This window comes from Nothoprocta perdicaria, unplaced genomic scaffold (genome assembly GCF_003342845.1).
Source record: "Nothoprocta perdicaria isolate Ctin4 unplaced genomic scaffold, notPer1 scaffold_121, whole genome shotgun sequence".
In the NCBI taxonomy this organism is placed as follows: Eukaryota; Metazoa; Chordata; class Aves; order Tinamiformes; family Tinamidae; genus Nothoprocta; species Nothoprocta perdicaria.
The window spans coordinates 627,506-640,679 of NW_020454328.1; the positions used below are offsets into that span (position 1 = coordinate 627,506).

Consider the following 13,174-nt stretch of genomic DNA (forward strand, 5'->3'; position numbering starts at 1 on the left):
CCGCCCGCCGCGGGGCACGCTGGGAGATGTAGGCGGGCCCGAGCCGTCGCAGTTCCGCCTCCCCGCCGGGCGGCTGCCGCCTCCGCCCGGTCTGCGGCGCAGAGCGCCCGGCACCGGAGGGAGCCCCCGGGCAGCGGAGGGAGCCCGCGGAGGAGCCCGCTTAGCGCCAACCGCGCACGGCGCCGGGGGAGCCCCGCGAGCCGCCTCCCTGGGCCGCGGACTACAGCTCCCAGAGTGCCCCGCGCCGCGCCCGTAGGGGAAGTGCACCGCCGAGGCTATAAGGCCGCCGCGCCTGCTTAAAGGGGCCGCGTCCTGCAGGAGGAGGTGAGGGGGGGCCCGGCCTGGGGGACCCGGTGCCGTCGAGGGGACCCGGTGCCGTGGGCGCCACCTGCGGGCGGGGAGGCGGCGGCCGCCCCGGAACAGCCCCGGGGCCGGGGGCCGCTCGGCTGCCCCGTGGGCCGCGCCGGGGCTGGCCCGGGGGGCCGCGCTGCGGGATGGGGGCAGCGCAGCGCGGAGCCCGGCGCGGGAGGGAGCGCCGGGACACGGGGCCCGCACGGGGACAGTCCCCGGGATCGCWGGGATCGCGGCCTGGCGCAGGGATGGGGGCCCTGGGGCCTGGCCGGGGTAGCCGGGGCCGGGCCCCGCGCCCGCCGCAGCCCGTCCGTCCCCCGGGGCCGCCCGCGCACGTCGGGCACGTTTGTGCTCGCGGAAACCGCGCTGCGCCCCGGGCCCGTCCGYGCGGCTCCGCGCGAGGCCCCGTCCCCGCTGCGGGGGTAACGRTCCGGGACCGTCTCTGTGCGGGCTGCCCCGGCGGGGGGACCCAGCCCGTCGAACCGGGCGGCCCCCGCGGCCGTTCGCCCCCTCGTGCCGCGGGGCGCTCGGCGGCGCTTCCCTCGGGACTCGAGGTGAAGCCGCTCCGGGCCTCGAGCCCTGCTCGCTCTGCCGAGGGAACCCGGGCGCCCGGGCGGGGGCTGCCCAGGGAGGAGCCGGGGGAGTCCCCGTGGTGCCGGAGCGGCCCCGGAGCTGCTGGACACCGGAGCCGCTGGTAGGAAGGAGCGTCGGGAGCCGCCGGGAGCGGGAGCTCCGGCCTGCGGAGGAGGTGTCGAGTCAGCCGGGCGGATAACAGACAAGGGGGGGAAGGTAAAAACGGCCGTTGCGGCTGTCACACCGGCCGGGCGCCGGGAGCTGCTCCCGTTCCCGGGCCRCGGGAGCTCCCCGTATCCATCGGGAGCAGCGGTCCGCCCCGCGCGCCCTCCCACCCGGCAGGCACCGGCAGCCCCAAAACGCCGAGCGGCCAACGGGAGGAAGGRCCGGCCGGGCGCGCAGCCGCGGCCGAAGCAAAGCCTCCAAGAGATTTGGATCCTTCCAAGGGATTTGGCACCGCTGTTCAAGGCGAATTCAAAGCTGCCTTCTCCGTTTGGTTTAAGTTCATTTGTCAAGTTAAGATCAATTAACTCCAAATAAAGCCTAAATGAGATTACGCGTTGCCTGGTACGACGCTCAGCGGACGTACCGGGAAGAGAGGCGGGCGCTGCTTCCCGGGCTGCCCGTTAAAGGGTAACGGAGACCTCGGGATGCGCCCGGGCCCCGTGCCCGTGTCCTGGTGCAAAGTGCTGGGCTCCGCTCCGCCGAGCGGCCTCCCCCCAGCTGGCAAAATACATTTCTCTTCCCRGCACTTCCCCACCATCCCCTTAGGCAATTAGTGCCTCTGTCCTTTCTTTTGGTTCCCTCGTTCCCTGCCTCCCTCCTGCATTTTGAACCCCAGCAGGGCTGTTGTGCAGAGCGAGGGGCTCTGGAAGCCCCAGGCAGAGCGCCCCGCGCTGCGTTCCTGGTGCTGGGGGTTCTGCGGCCGCCGCCGCTCCCGCCACGGGGCGGTGCCGAACGGGAATCCCTCGCGCAGCAGCCGGGAAGGGCACAGGGATGCGGCAGCCGTTGGCCGTGGGAACTGGGCATTTCCCAGTAGGAATCTCTCCGTGGGGAGCGGGGCTGGGGCGGAAAGGGCGGCTCCGGCTGCGTTCCCCAGCGCAGCCAAGGGCCCCGGTGTCTCGGGGCACACGGGAGGTCGGTGCAGGTGCCGTCCGTGAGGAGAGAGGGCTCGGCAGCTCCTCGCCTGCTGGTGCCGTCCCGGCTGCGCCGCAGCAGGCCTGGCCGGGGTGCTGGGGACACGGGGCACCCTCCTGACTGGGTGCTGGGCTTTGTTTCTCTCACTAATCCCTTTTTCCTTCCTTCTGTGCAGATGTTTCCCTCTGGGCTCCGCCTCTAGGATGTTGGAGAACCGGGAAGAAGTAAGACCCGTTTTGGCAGCGGGTTCGTGGCTGCCCGGGGTGGGGGCTTGGTGGCGACCCTGGGGCTGCCGGGCAGGGTGAGCCGSGCGGTGGGGCGCCCGGGTGGCGCCCGCCCGCGCTCACGCTGTGTCTGTGCGGCCAGGAGCTGACCACGGTGCGGGTGCAGGACCCGCGGGTGCAGAACGAGGGCTCCTGGAACTCCTACGTGGACTATAAAATCTTCCTGCACGTGAGTGGGCGCCGGCAGGCGGGTGACCGCGGGGCTCGCTCGCACGGCTCTCCCGAGCGGGGCTGTCCGGCCGTGCCAGCCTGTGCCTCAAGCTCTGTGCTTTGGTTATTTTTTTCCAGACCAACAGCAAGGCATTTACTGCCAAGACCTCATGCGTGCGGCGCCGCTACCGTGAATTCGTGTGGCTGCGGAAGCAGCTCCAGAAGAACGCGGGCTTGGTGTAAGCATCGCCCGGGCCCCCTTCTGCCTCCCCCTGCAGCTGTGCCCTGTGTTCCCAGTTGTCCGGAGATCCCACGGGCTGGGAAGAGGCAGAAACTGATTATCTAGGAAAACTGGATCTCCTGGGCTCCAGCTTTCCACRAAACAGGGTCGTGGTCATGCTGCGGTGCCCCCCATGTCTCACATGTCTCCTTGCTGGGACGTTGGGATGACCCTGACCCGCTGCTCGTGCTCGGTTCCTGCAGGCCTGTCCCAGAGCTGCCTGGAAAATCCACCTTCTTTGTGGGCAGCACAGATGAGTTCATTGAGAAGCGGAGACAGGGGCTGCAGCAGTTCCTGGAGAAGTGAGTAAGGGGCTTGAATGCCCCTTGTTGGGGCTGCATGGGTGACAGGACGGCCCGCTCTGCCCTGCTTTGCAGGTGCTGCCTCTAAGCTGGAGACAGAGCAGCTGAAGGTCCCCGYGGCTGCGGGGGCCCGTGAGCTGCTGGGTGGGCAGGACCCCCCGCCACCCGTGTGCCCTGTGCTGCCGGGGCCCCGCGTCACCCCGGCCTCGCTCTGTGTGTGCAGGGTCGTGCAGAACGTGGTGCTGCTCTCCGACAGCCGCCTGCACCTCTTCCTGCAGAGCCAGCTGCCGGTGCCCGAGATGGAGGCGTGCGTGCAGGGCCGGGGCGCGCTGACCGTCACCGAGGCCATCCTGCACTACGCCATGTCCCAGTGCGCCTGGGCGCAGCAGGGCGARCGCCGCCCCTCGCTGCCGCCGCCCGCGGAGCCGCGCGCCAGGTAAGGGAGCGGCCCGAGGGACGGCCGGGCGCCTGGCGCTCCGCGCCGCTCGGGGCTGCCTCTCACAGCCCCAGCCTGGCCCGCAACGGCTGCTGTCTGTGCCAGGGAGTTCCGGCAAGAGGGAACAGTCCTCGCTGTGAAATGAGGAGCTGCGGGGCTTTCTAGGCACCCCTGAACCTTTTCTGAGCCRCTTGTCCCATCCCTGCTGCAGGCATTGAGGGGAATGAGGTGGAGCAGCGTCCCCCAGGCCCGCGCGCTGACCAGGCAGCGTTGCAGGGCCTGGGCGAAGGGAGACGGACGTCTCCGGCCGTCACCAAGGGCCTCTTGCATCACGAGGGTGTCTGACCCGCTGTGGCCTTGGCCAGAGCTCAGCAGAGGGGAGCTCCAGTCCCGCTTAAGAAGAACTTAAGCTGAGATTTAGAGGAGGAGTCTTTGGATGCTTTCCTCCCTTAATCTCTGGGGAATGAGGAGTCTTTGGAGGCTTTTGGAGCTCAGGCTTCCTGCACATCTTGCCTCGCTCCTCATGCCACGAGCAGCCTGTGCGATTCCTGGCGCTCGTCGCAGAGGTTGCTGCCCGCCCAGGCCTCCCCCAGGCCCGTCCCGGGGCGCTGCGGGGCGGCTGCTCCAGGCAGCTGGTCAAGGGGGTTGAACACTTGGGGTGGGAAGGGGCAGGACGAGGGAGAAGGTCCCGAAGGCGCCGCAGCTCCTGCGAGGAGCCCAGCYGCGGCCCAGCTGGGGCCGGCTCCCTCCAGCGCTGGTGGCCGTCGGGGCCCTGTCCCTTCCTTGCATCCTGCTCCCTCCTGACCCGTTTCTCTCTGCAGCGGCGCCGGCGCGGGCAGCTCGCAGCGGCCGAGCTGCCTCGAGCCCTTCCCTCCCTGGAGCGACTTCGGCATGGAGGAGGACGCCCGCTCCGAGAGTCCGGAGGCGCCGGCGGAGCGCGAGACGCAGTGAGCGGCTCCGGCGACGGCGCCTGCCCCGCTGGCACCGCTGTGCCCGGGGGTGACTGAGCCGGGCGGCATCCAGGGCCACGGGGCTGGGCAGCGTCCCGGGCTGCGGGGCTTCCTCCCTGCCCGCTCCGCACTGTCCCTGGTGTCCCCRTAGCTCTTCAGAGAAGGGCTCTGGTGGGTAGTGGACCCTGGGGGTGTTGTCCTCGTGGTGTTTGCTCTCCGATGGGAGCGAGGAGGAGGGTTCCTCCTGTTCCTGGCCTGGCCCTCGCCCTGCACGGGGCTGCGGCTCCATGGCTCCCGAGGGGAGAGTTGGGCCCCATGCRGAGCCGCAGAGGCTGCTGCTCAGCTGCCGCCTCCCGAGTTCCCTGAGCTCTGTTTCCCATTGGAACGCGGGCAGCAGAGCCCCGTTTCCCTGCTAGGAGCCAGGCCGGGCTCCCGTGGAGGCGGCGTCTCGGCTGCGGCCCCCGTGCCGGGGCAGACACCGGCGCCGGCGCAGCCGGGATGGACGGGGACGYGCTGCCCTGGGGGCTCTTGCCTGGCCTCTCCTGGCTGCTGGGAGGCCGGCGCTTGGAGGGTGGCAGCGGGGAGGCCGCTTCCAGCTGGGATCCTGCGGGAGAGCAAAGGGCTCCCCACACCGTGGTGGTTGTGCACAGCTGGGAACGGGGTGAGGGCGAGGGACGGGGATGTAGTTTGTTAGGAGAGAAGTAGTTTGTTAGGAGAGAAGGAGCGTGGAGCCTCCCTGGCGTCGGGCGGGGGCTCCGCTCGCTCCCTGCTGCCCCGAGCACGGGGAGGGCAGAGCCGCCCGGCTCAGGCTGGAAATAAAAACCAAGTAGAAGAGCCGTGGCGGTGCTGGCAGCGCGTGCGCGGGAGCGGAGCCGAGCGCGGCCCCTTATTGCGCCTCTCCCCCTGGGGGAGAGGGGATCCCTGAGCCCCGGGGGTGGGATGGGGCTGCGGGGTCCCACTGTGTCCCCAGAGCCCTCCCTGCAGCAGGAGCCGGGTCGGGGCTCTGGGCCCGGGGGCTGCGGCCCCCTGCCCGGCCCGGCTGCCGTGAGCAGTTACCACCATCTAGCGGCCCTTCTTCCAAGTGCCGCTGCAGCGGGATGCGCCCAGGCTGTCCCCGCTCCAGCGGGATGCGCCGATGCCATCCCTGCTCCGGCAGCCCTGGAGCAGAGTGTCCTGCAGCTCCGAGCGCCGCTCCGGGCACCCCCTGCTCGGGCTCCAAGCCCAGAGGTGACTCCAGACAGGGTGCGAGGGCAGAGCGCTTTATTCCGAGCGCTTTATTCCGGGTGCTCTCCGTGGCCGAGGCCGCTGCAGCACCAAGGCCGAAGTGCAGCCCGCAGGAGCCCTCGCGGCCGGTCCCGGGGCCGCTCCGTGATGGTGATGGGACACGGGGCTGGGAAGGTCGGTGCAGCATCTCAGTCCAACTGGGAGCAGCAGGAAGCATCTGGATTTGGGGGGAAGAGACAGGGGTGACAGTGGGAATGGGATGCGGAGAGGGAGGTTGGGATCAATGCACGGAGGGAGGGCGGACGTGGAGGCCTCCGCGCAGCCCCTTGGCTTCCCCATCTCCCCCAAGACCCTCCTCCCTAACAGGCTGTTCAGGAGAAAAACCTTGTGAACGCAGCACGTGGCCTCAGCCCGTGTCACCCCTCGTGACATGAGACATTCGTGGGCCCACGCAGCCAACTGCGCTGTCTTTGGCACAGCTTTCTCCCATGGATCTTGAAGGAGATGGACCCCAGGCCAGGCCACTTTGTGCCCAGGACACTGGGGAACAGCCCTGTCCCCTGGGAGCGCCCAAGGCCACCCGTGTCCCCACCCCGTGTCACCGACACCCCCTGGACACGGCGGCCCTTGCCAGGCCACCCGCCTCGTGCCGCAGCCGCCGCTCCCGGCCTCGCTCCCGTGTAAAGCGGAGGCCAGAAGATGGAGCCAAAGACAGCGCTGGTGGCGCCGGCACCCGGAGCCGCCGGCACCCGGAGCCGCCGGCACTGCGCGGGAGCAGCCCCGGCCCCGCCGCCCGCCCGGCCCCGCGCTCACCGGACGGCGCCCGGTGCTCAGCGCCCCTCCAGCTCGTAGGCGGCCACCAGGTAGTCCTTGGGGACGATGCCCACGGCGCTGTCGAGCTCACCGACCCACCAGCCRTACACGTTGTACTCCTGGGGAGACAGGCGGCAAGGCCGGTGCCGAGGGCGGCCCCAGGGCGCCAGCCGGGCCCTGGCGCCGGCCTGCAGGGATGTCGACCCTCCGCGCGCCCCGGGCCCCGCGTGCGGAGCGGTAACATCCCCGGGAAAGCCGCGGATCCGGCCGCATGTCCCCCGGCACCACAACCAACACCCCGCGAGCTCGTCGCCTGCTGCAGCCGCAGGGGATGGCGCAGGAGCCGCAGGAGGCTGCAGCCGCGTGGGCAGCGGTGCCCATGCGCCCGGGGCCGAACTGCCGCCGCAGGGGGGACGGCGGCTCCGTCACCCACCCCAGTGCAGCCCCTTCCCCATGAACCTGCCCCTTGCTGCTGCGGGAGCCGGGCGCTGGGTGCCCCTGGGCGGCTGAAGCCCGCGGCACGGCCCCCGGGCACCGCGGCAGCCGCCGGCTCCCGCCACCGCGGCCCGAGCACCAGCCGCTCTTTTAAAATAATTTCTGCCGTGATGAATTGCCGGGCAGGCCGCGCTCGCTCCTAATCAAAGGGAGGGAAATGCAAATGAGAGCCAGCCGAGAACTCGCGGCACCGAGCGTTTATTTCACCGCACAGTGCCAAAAAGAATTAAAACAACATTAAAATCCCAGCAATAATGTTTAAGTCCTCGTTTCCAAGTGCCAAATTGCACCACTCTGGATCATACAGATGTTCGTTAATTATGCTAATTTTTATTAAACTATTAAAACGAGGAGTGCACTGGCACAGCGAGGCAGGGCCCAGTGCAGGGTGAACTCTGCTCCCGTCTGGAGCTGCTCATCTGCATCCCGCYAGCGCCGGGCGGGAGGGTTTGCAGGGGCAGGAGACGAGGGCGTTCGAGGCCGCTTTTCCTGGAATCTGCCTAATTAGGCCCTAATGGGGCCCATGCGCTCGCTACCTGCGCGGATGGGGCTGGGGGGAGGTAATTTAGCCCCGGCTTTGCGGAGGGGCTGGCAAAGCTGCTGATTGGGAAGGGAATTGCGGTGGCGAGGCAGGAGCTGCAGGGAGAGGGGCACTGCAGGGCAGCCCTGGCACCGGGACCCCGCGCGCTGCCCGGGGGGCTGGGGGGACCGGCCGCTGGCACCGCGGGCCGGGCCGGCCCCGCKGGGCACCCCGGGGAGCAGCCGCCCRTTCCCGGCATCGCGGCTCTCCCGGCAGGCTGGCGCGCAGCCGGGCAGGGATTCATGCTGCTAATCCCTGTGGACAAGGGAGGAGGAGAGCGGGGAAAGGAACAACAGGCGGAGAGCAAACAACGARCGGGGGGAAGGAACAACCAGACCAGCAAACAACCACCACCCCCTCCCGAAACCGGCCTTGAATGCGCTGCAAAAAGCCCAGAAAGGACAAAAGCCCCCGGCCCGGGCACGTTTCGTGGCGTGAATTGGCCCCAGGCGCATTGGGCGCCGCTGCGGGCCCTCCCGGCTCCCTCCGCGGTGCCAGGGCACCAGCGCCCGCAGGTCCCGCCACACGCGGCTGCGCTTCCCTCCCCACCACTGCCGTCGGAGCCGCCTCCTGCGGGGYGGCTCCTTCCCGGCCCGTCACCCACCGTGTCCGTCCTCACCGCCCGGGCACCCTGCGCCCCCCAGCAGTGCCCGCAGCTGGGGAGAACCCGGGTCCTCGAGGGTCGGGAAGCTGGTACCCCCCATCCGGGCGCTGTCCCCATCCACCCGGAGCCGGGCACGGAGCCCTGGGCACCTCCTCCTGGCCGCAAGTGCCAGCGGGGCCTTCCCAAAGGGACACGTCCCTCCGTGTCCCGCACCCGTGTGGCCCCGCGAGCTCGGCYGCCCCTTGGGGACCCCAGCGTGGCACCGCCGGCCTCTCCGGGGAGCTCCCACCACCGCCTTGAACCCGGGCGGAAGGACAGGGACCCCCAAGCGCCTTCCCGGGCTGGGATCTCCCTCCAGGGCGGCCCCTGCCCCATTCCCGGCTCCCGAGCCCTGCGTGCCGCCGCTCCCGGCCCTCGTAAAGCGCCCGGTCCTTCTCCGGGAGCGCCATCCATCACCCCCGCGCACAGAAGATCGATGACGCCCTGATGGATGCCCAAGGAAAAGCCAATCACTCAGGGACTTATCGGTTTATGATTGCTCGGCCCCATTATTAGTGCTTGTGTGTCACGCGTTATTGTTAGGAAAATGGAGGAATCTCATTGCGGGATGAGGGATGGTGGGCGCGCGCGGGGTCGCCTGACACCGGGGACGTTCATTGCRGGGCAGCCATACATCTACCTGCCTCCACGGGCGCTCCGCCTGCCGGGATGCAGGGAGCCGGGCCCCGCGGCCRGCGGATGCCCTCGGGAACGCTGCGGTGTAGCTGGGCTCCCAGCTCGGGGCACCGAAGGGTTTTCTCGGTGAAGGAGTGACCGAGGTGACACCCTGCGCATCGCTCGTGGGCTTCCCCCTGTGCCACCATTGCAGATACCTACGAAAATCCCTATGGAAATAAGGGATTTGGAGAGCTCCCAACCCTGTGGATCTYGGCAGCTGTGAGGAGCTGGAGCAGCACAGGATGGGTGTCCAGGAGAGCCTCGGATCCTTCCTGCTGCTCCCATCCCGCAGCCTCCACGCACCCCGTCCCATCCCGTCCCATCCCATCCCATCCCAGCAGACCCCGCACATCCCGTCCCCCCCGGCTGTGCCCAGGGGAGGCCGGAGGGGACGTGCGGAGGGTGCAGGTGCCATCGGGACAGGCAGTAACGGGATGGAGCGCCCAGCTGGGAAAGGCCGGCAGAGAGGAGCAGCTGGGCCCAGGGAGGCTCCGGGACATAAATTCTCAGGTGACCCCGGGCAGAAGGGCCTGACTGGGAGTTTGGGATTCAGCCCGTTGCTAATTTCCCATTAAAATCAGGCAAACAAATGAGTCCAGGTGGCGCTTTGGATGTGGCTGCCCCGCAAGCYGAGCGGGGCTCGAGGGACTCGCCCTGGACCCCTTGGGCCCCTGTGATCCCCGGCAGAGCCCTGGGGCTCCTGGGGTGCTGGGCATGGGACAGAGGGACGGATGGAGGGATGGATAAAGGGACGGATGGAGGGACGGATGGATGGAGGGATAGACGGAGGGATGGATGGAGGGACGGATGGATGGAGGGAGGGATGGATGGAGGACGGCCGGCCGGCGGCGCGGCAGGCGCGCAGCTGGGGCGGCCGTGCCGCAGACAATAGCGGGGCCGCGTGCGCTGCCGCCGCCGGCGCTCGCGCGGAGCCGCCGTATTAATATTTATTCCATAAAGCAGGCGGCTCCCGGCGCCGCGCGGCTCCGGCGYGCTCTGACCGCAGCACCAACCCTCAGGCACCGCAAACACAATTTGGGAACAATGTGACGGAAATGTTTAATCTGCTCAGCCCATCTGTGCTGCGTATTTCTGCAGAGCTCCCTGAGAGAGGCGCCTTCGAATCTCCACATTGCCTTTAATATTCTCCTAAATCACCTCCCCAGCGCACTTCAAGGGCCATTGCTACAATATCACAGGTTCACCGAAAGTGCAGGGCGAAGGGGGGTGCAGGCAGCGCCGGGTGAGGACCGGGGGTGCCGCCGCCTCAGAGATTCTTTATTTTAAAATATTTCCCGCGGATGCTGCTCCCGTGCCCCTCGGACAGGCTAGAAACGGAGGGGAAAAAAAAGCAAAGACAAGCAGAAGGCGAGGGGAATGAGGGAAGTTATTGTGCTGGTGCCGGSAGGCGGCGAGCGGGGCTGCTCGGGAGCAAACAGGCTGCGATGGAGCCAAAGCCATTTCCAAGGTCCGCTCGTGTCCCTGCCGCCGGCTGCAACTCGTGTGCGCGCAGGGCGCCTGCTCCGTGCCTCAGTCTCCCCTCCGCTCCGGGGCTCCCGGAGCCGCCGGCTCCCTCACGAGCCTCATCCCCTGGCACCGGGCCGGGCGCGCGGCTCCGAATTGTGTGCCGTGGGCCACGCGGTGCTGGGCCATGCAATGACATGTCCTGCAGCCATGCCATGCCCTGCCATGCACTGCCATGCTATGCCATCTCATTCCATGGCAATGCCATGCCATGCCATGTTGTGCCATGCTCTGCCGTGCAATGCAACGCTCTGCCGTGCCATGCCATGCAGTGCCAAGCCATGCCATGCCATGCCATGCAAGGCCACTTCATCCATGCCATGCCTTGCAACGCTCTGCCGTGCAATGCCAAGCCATGCCATGCCATGCCAAGCCATGCCATGCCATCCAATGCCATGCCATGCCATCCAATGCCATGCCGCGCCGCGCCATGCCGTGCCACGCGGTCACCGTCCCCGCCGCCCCCCCCCCCGGCGCCCCCCGCGGCTGCGTCACTGCCGCGTTGCCATGGCAACCGCTCGCGGCTGCATTTCCTGCATCCCCGGGGGCGGCGCAGGCGGCTCCACCTGCGCGGCGCCCGGCCCCGCGCGGGGTCACAGCCGGGGCGCCGCAATAAATGAGCGCGGCGCTAATGATGTGTTTGCTGCCTGTTTATGCTCTCCGTGTGTCAGGGGCACTCACATTTAGAGAGCTCATTATGGCTGCAATTAGACTGCACCATTGCTAGATATTTAACTCCTTTTTCTTTTAAATTAGCATTTTAATAACGTTCTTTGAGCAGGGGAAACAAAATGACCATTTTTCACGGACAAACTTCCTAGCTGTAGGTGCAACTTTAATGGCGAAGTTGCAAGGCAGGGAAATAAGCCGAGGTCTGTGCCCGTCCTGCCGGTGCCAAGGGGAGGGCGCAGGAGCAAGGGGAGAGGTTTTTATTTGCTTTATCGCTCACTCAATTTGCCAAATTTGTTCCGCAAATTATTTTCGCCTTTAATGTCCCCGGATTTAAACCCCAGCACCAGCCTTAATGCCCCTGCGCTCACCCAGGTACAGATGGAGCCGTGTGGAAGGAAAGGAGACGGAGGAGAAGAAAGGGAGAGCAAGGGTGGAAGGAGCCGGTGCCCTCGGGATGCCCATGGGAGCTGAACCAGCAAAGCCGGCCCTAAACCACCTGTGTTTTAATCCCAGCTCTTTGGGGCCGCTCCGCAGAGGCCGGCGCGGGGCTGGGAGGGCTCCTGGGGACGGCGAGGAGAGTTACGGCCCCGGCAAACTGGCATTCGATACCCAGGAACGGGCATYTCGCTCCCATCCATCTATTAACGCGTCTCTAATGAAACTAGACCGGACGTGACATTTGGCAACAGAACTGCTTTAAATGTTAGCACATCAATTGGCTTAAATGTTACCCGCGCCTCATGAACCCAGAGATGGGTTTATAATTATCTCCGGCTCTAACGAACAAAGATGCGGCTGGCGGCTCGCGTCGGGCGCTCTCGACGGCACCGCGGATCGGGGGCGTTCAAACACGGCTGCTCAACAGGCTAAAAGCTGCGGGGCGCGCGGGGGCCGCGGGAAGGGCCCTGGTTTCCTTTTTCCTCTGGATTTGGCAAGTTTGGCCGGGTTCCTGGGGGATTTGGCCTTGGTGCCCTTTGGGTTTCACGCTCGGTTTTGCTCTTGTTCCACCTCTTGCAGCTTTAACCCTTCCCCACATTAAACGTTGCCTGCCCCTATGCGCGCACCTATAGGCACGTACGGAGGTATAAACGTATAGAACAGCAGCAGCCTGCGGGCGCTGGGGCTGGCCAAGGACGGGGTTCAGCATCGAGCCTCTTGCTCCAACGCTCATCGCCTTCGCCCAGGCAGAACTTCCCCGGCCCTTTGTGAAATCAAGTGAAATTTCCCCTTCCATTTATGAAATCAAGTGAAATTTCCCCATCCGCTTGCAAAATAATCCAGGCAAATCCCGGGCAACAGAAGCTCGAGCGGGCGGCGCGGGGCACCCGGGGGCTCGTTACTAAATCTGCGTCTCATAAAGGCAGTGCCGACTCCGGCGGAGCTGCCGCTAAAATCCCGGCTTGGGAAAATGGAAGGATTGTCACACTTAAAGACACAAATTTCCCCCCTAATATATTCGAATGGAAACCTCCGAATCCAATAGTACAYGGGCATAGCTAATAAATTCACAATATTTCAGCCTCAACAGCCTACGACGGTTCGTTTTAAAGATTTATGTGGTAAAAAATTACTCAGTGATGAATACAGTTTATTCTGCGCAGTATTGGAGGGGATAAGGAATTAAACTACTGTCTTTAACAGTGAATTTATTATTACCTCTGTCAAAGACGAAGTCTTTAACTGCGCTTATTATAAATTTCAGGGCAAAATAAATGGTCGGAAGACGCATTAAGCCCCCCATGACGTTCGCACCCGCCGGGACGGGCCAAGGGCACGCGGGGTGTGGGGACCCCGTGGCTGCCGGGGCCCATGGGCACCGGAGCCGGGTTGGCACGGGGGGGCAAGGCCGGGGATGGGGGTGCAATGGGGCGGCGGGTTGGGGGGACGGCGGCGGGACGGGGCGGCCGCCTCCGCCACCCCTTTGTCCTCTCCGGCACGGGCGTCCCCTCATCTATAAAAATTACCTGGGAGGAATGAGGCTGCCAGGGCTCGTTCTGGGCGATTGGGCGCGCCGGGGGGGCGCAGCCGCCGGGGGGGCGCAGCCGCCACGAGCGATGGCCCCGGCTCCAGGGTGACCGGCGC

The 13,174-nt window shown here is 66.7% G+C and overlaps 2 protein-coding genes across 2 annotated transcripts in view; one reads left to right on the forward strand and one right to left on the reverse strand.

The window, feature by feature from the left end:
• The first annotated feature begins 287 nt into the window (after positions 1-287).
• On the forward strand, positions 288-4,464 carry SNX11 (sorting nexin 11). The gene is made up of 7 exons (XM_026054393.1): positions 288-324; positions 2,237-2,285; positions 2,428-2,514; positions 2,634-2,734; positions 2,979-3,077; positions 3,301-3,513; positions 4,335-4,464. Exons 2-7 carry the CDS (start codon positions 2,265-2,267, stop codon positions 4,462-4,464), a joined length of 651 nt encoding a protein of 216 aa, XP_025910178.1. The 5' UTR covers positions 288-324; positions 2,237-2,264.
• A 2,053-nt stretch (positions 4,465-6,517) lies between these two features.
• SKAP1 (src kinase associated phosphoprotein 1) overlaps positions 6,518-13,174 on the reverse strand; it is a 95,962-nt gene continuing 89,305 nt past the window's right edge. The window contains exon 12 of the mRNA XM_026054445.1: positions 6,518-6,619. Within this exon, the coding sequence (XP_025910230.1) occupies positions 6,518-6,619 (102 nt within the window). The remainder of the gene's footprint in view (positions 6,620-13,174) is intronic.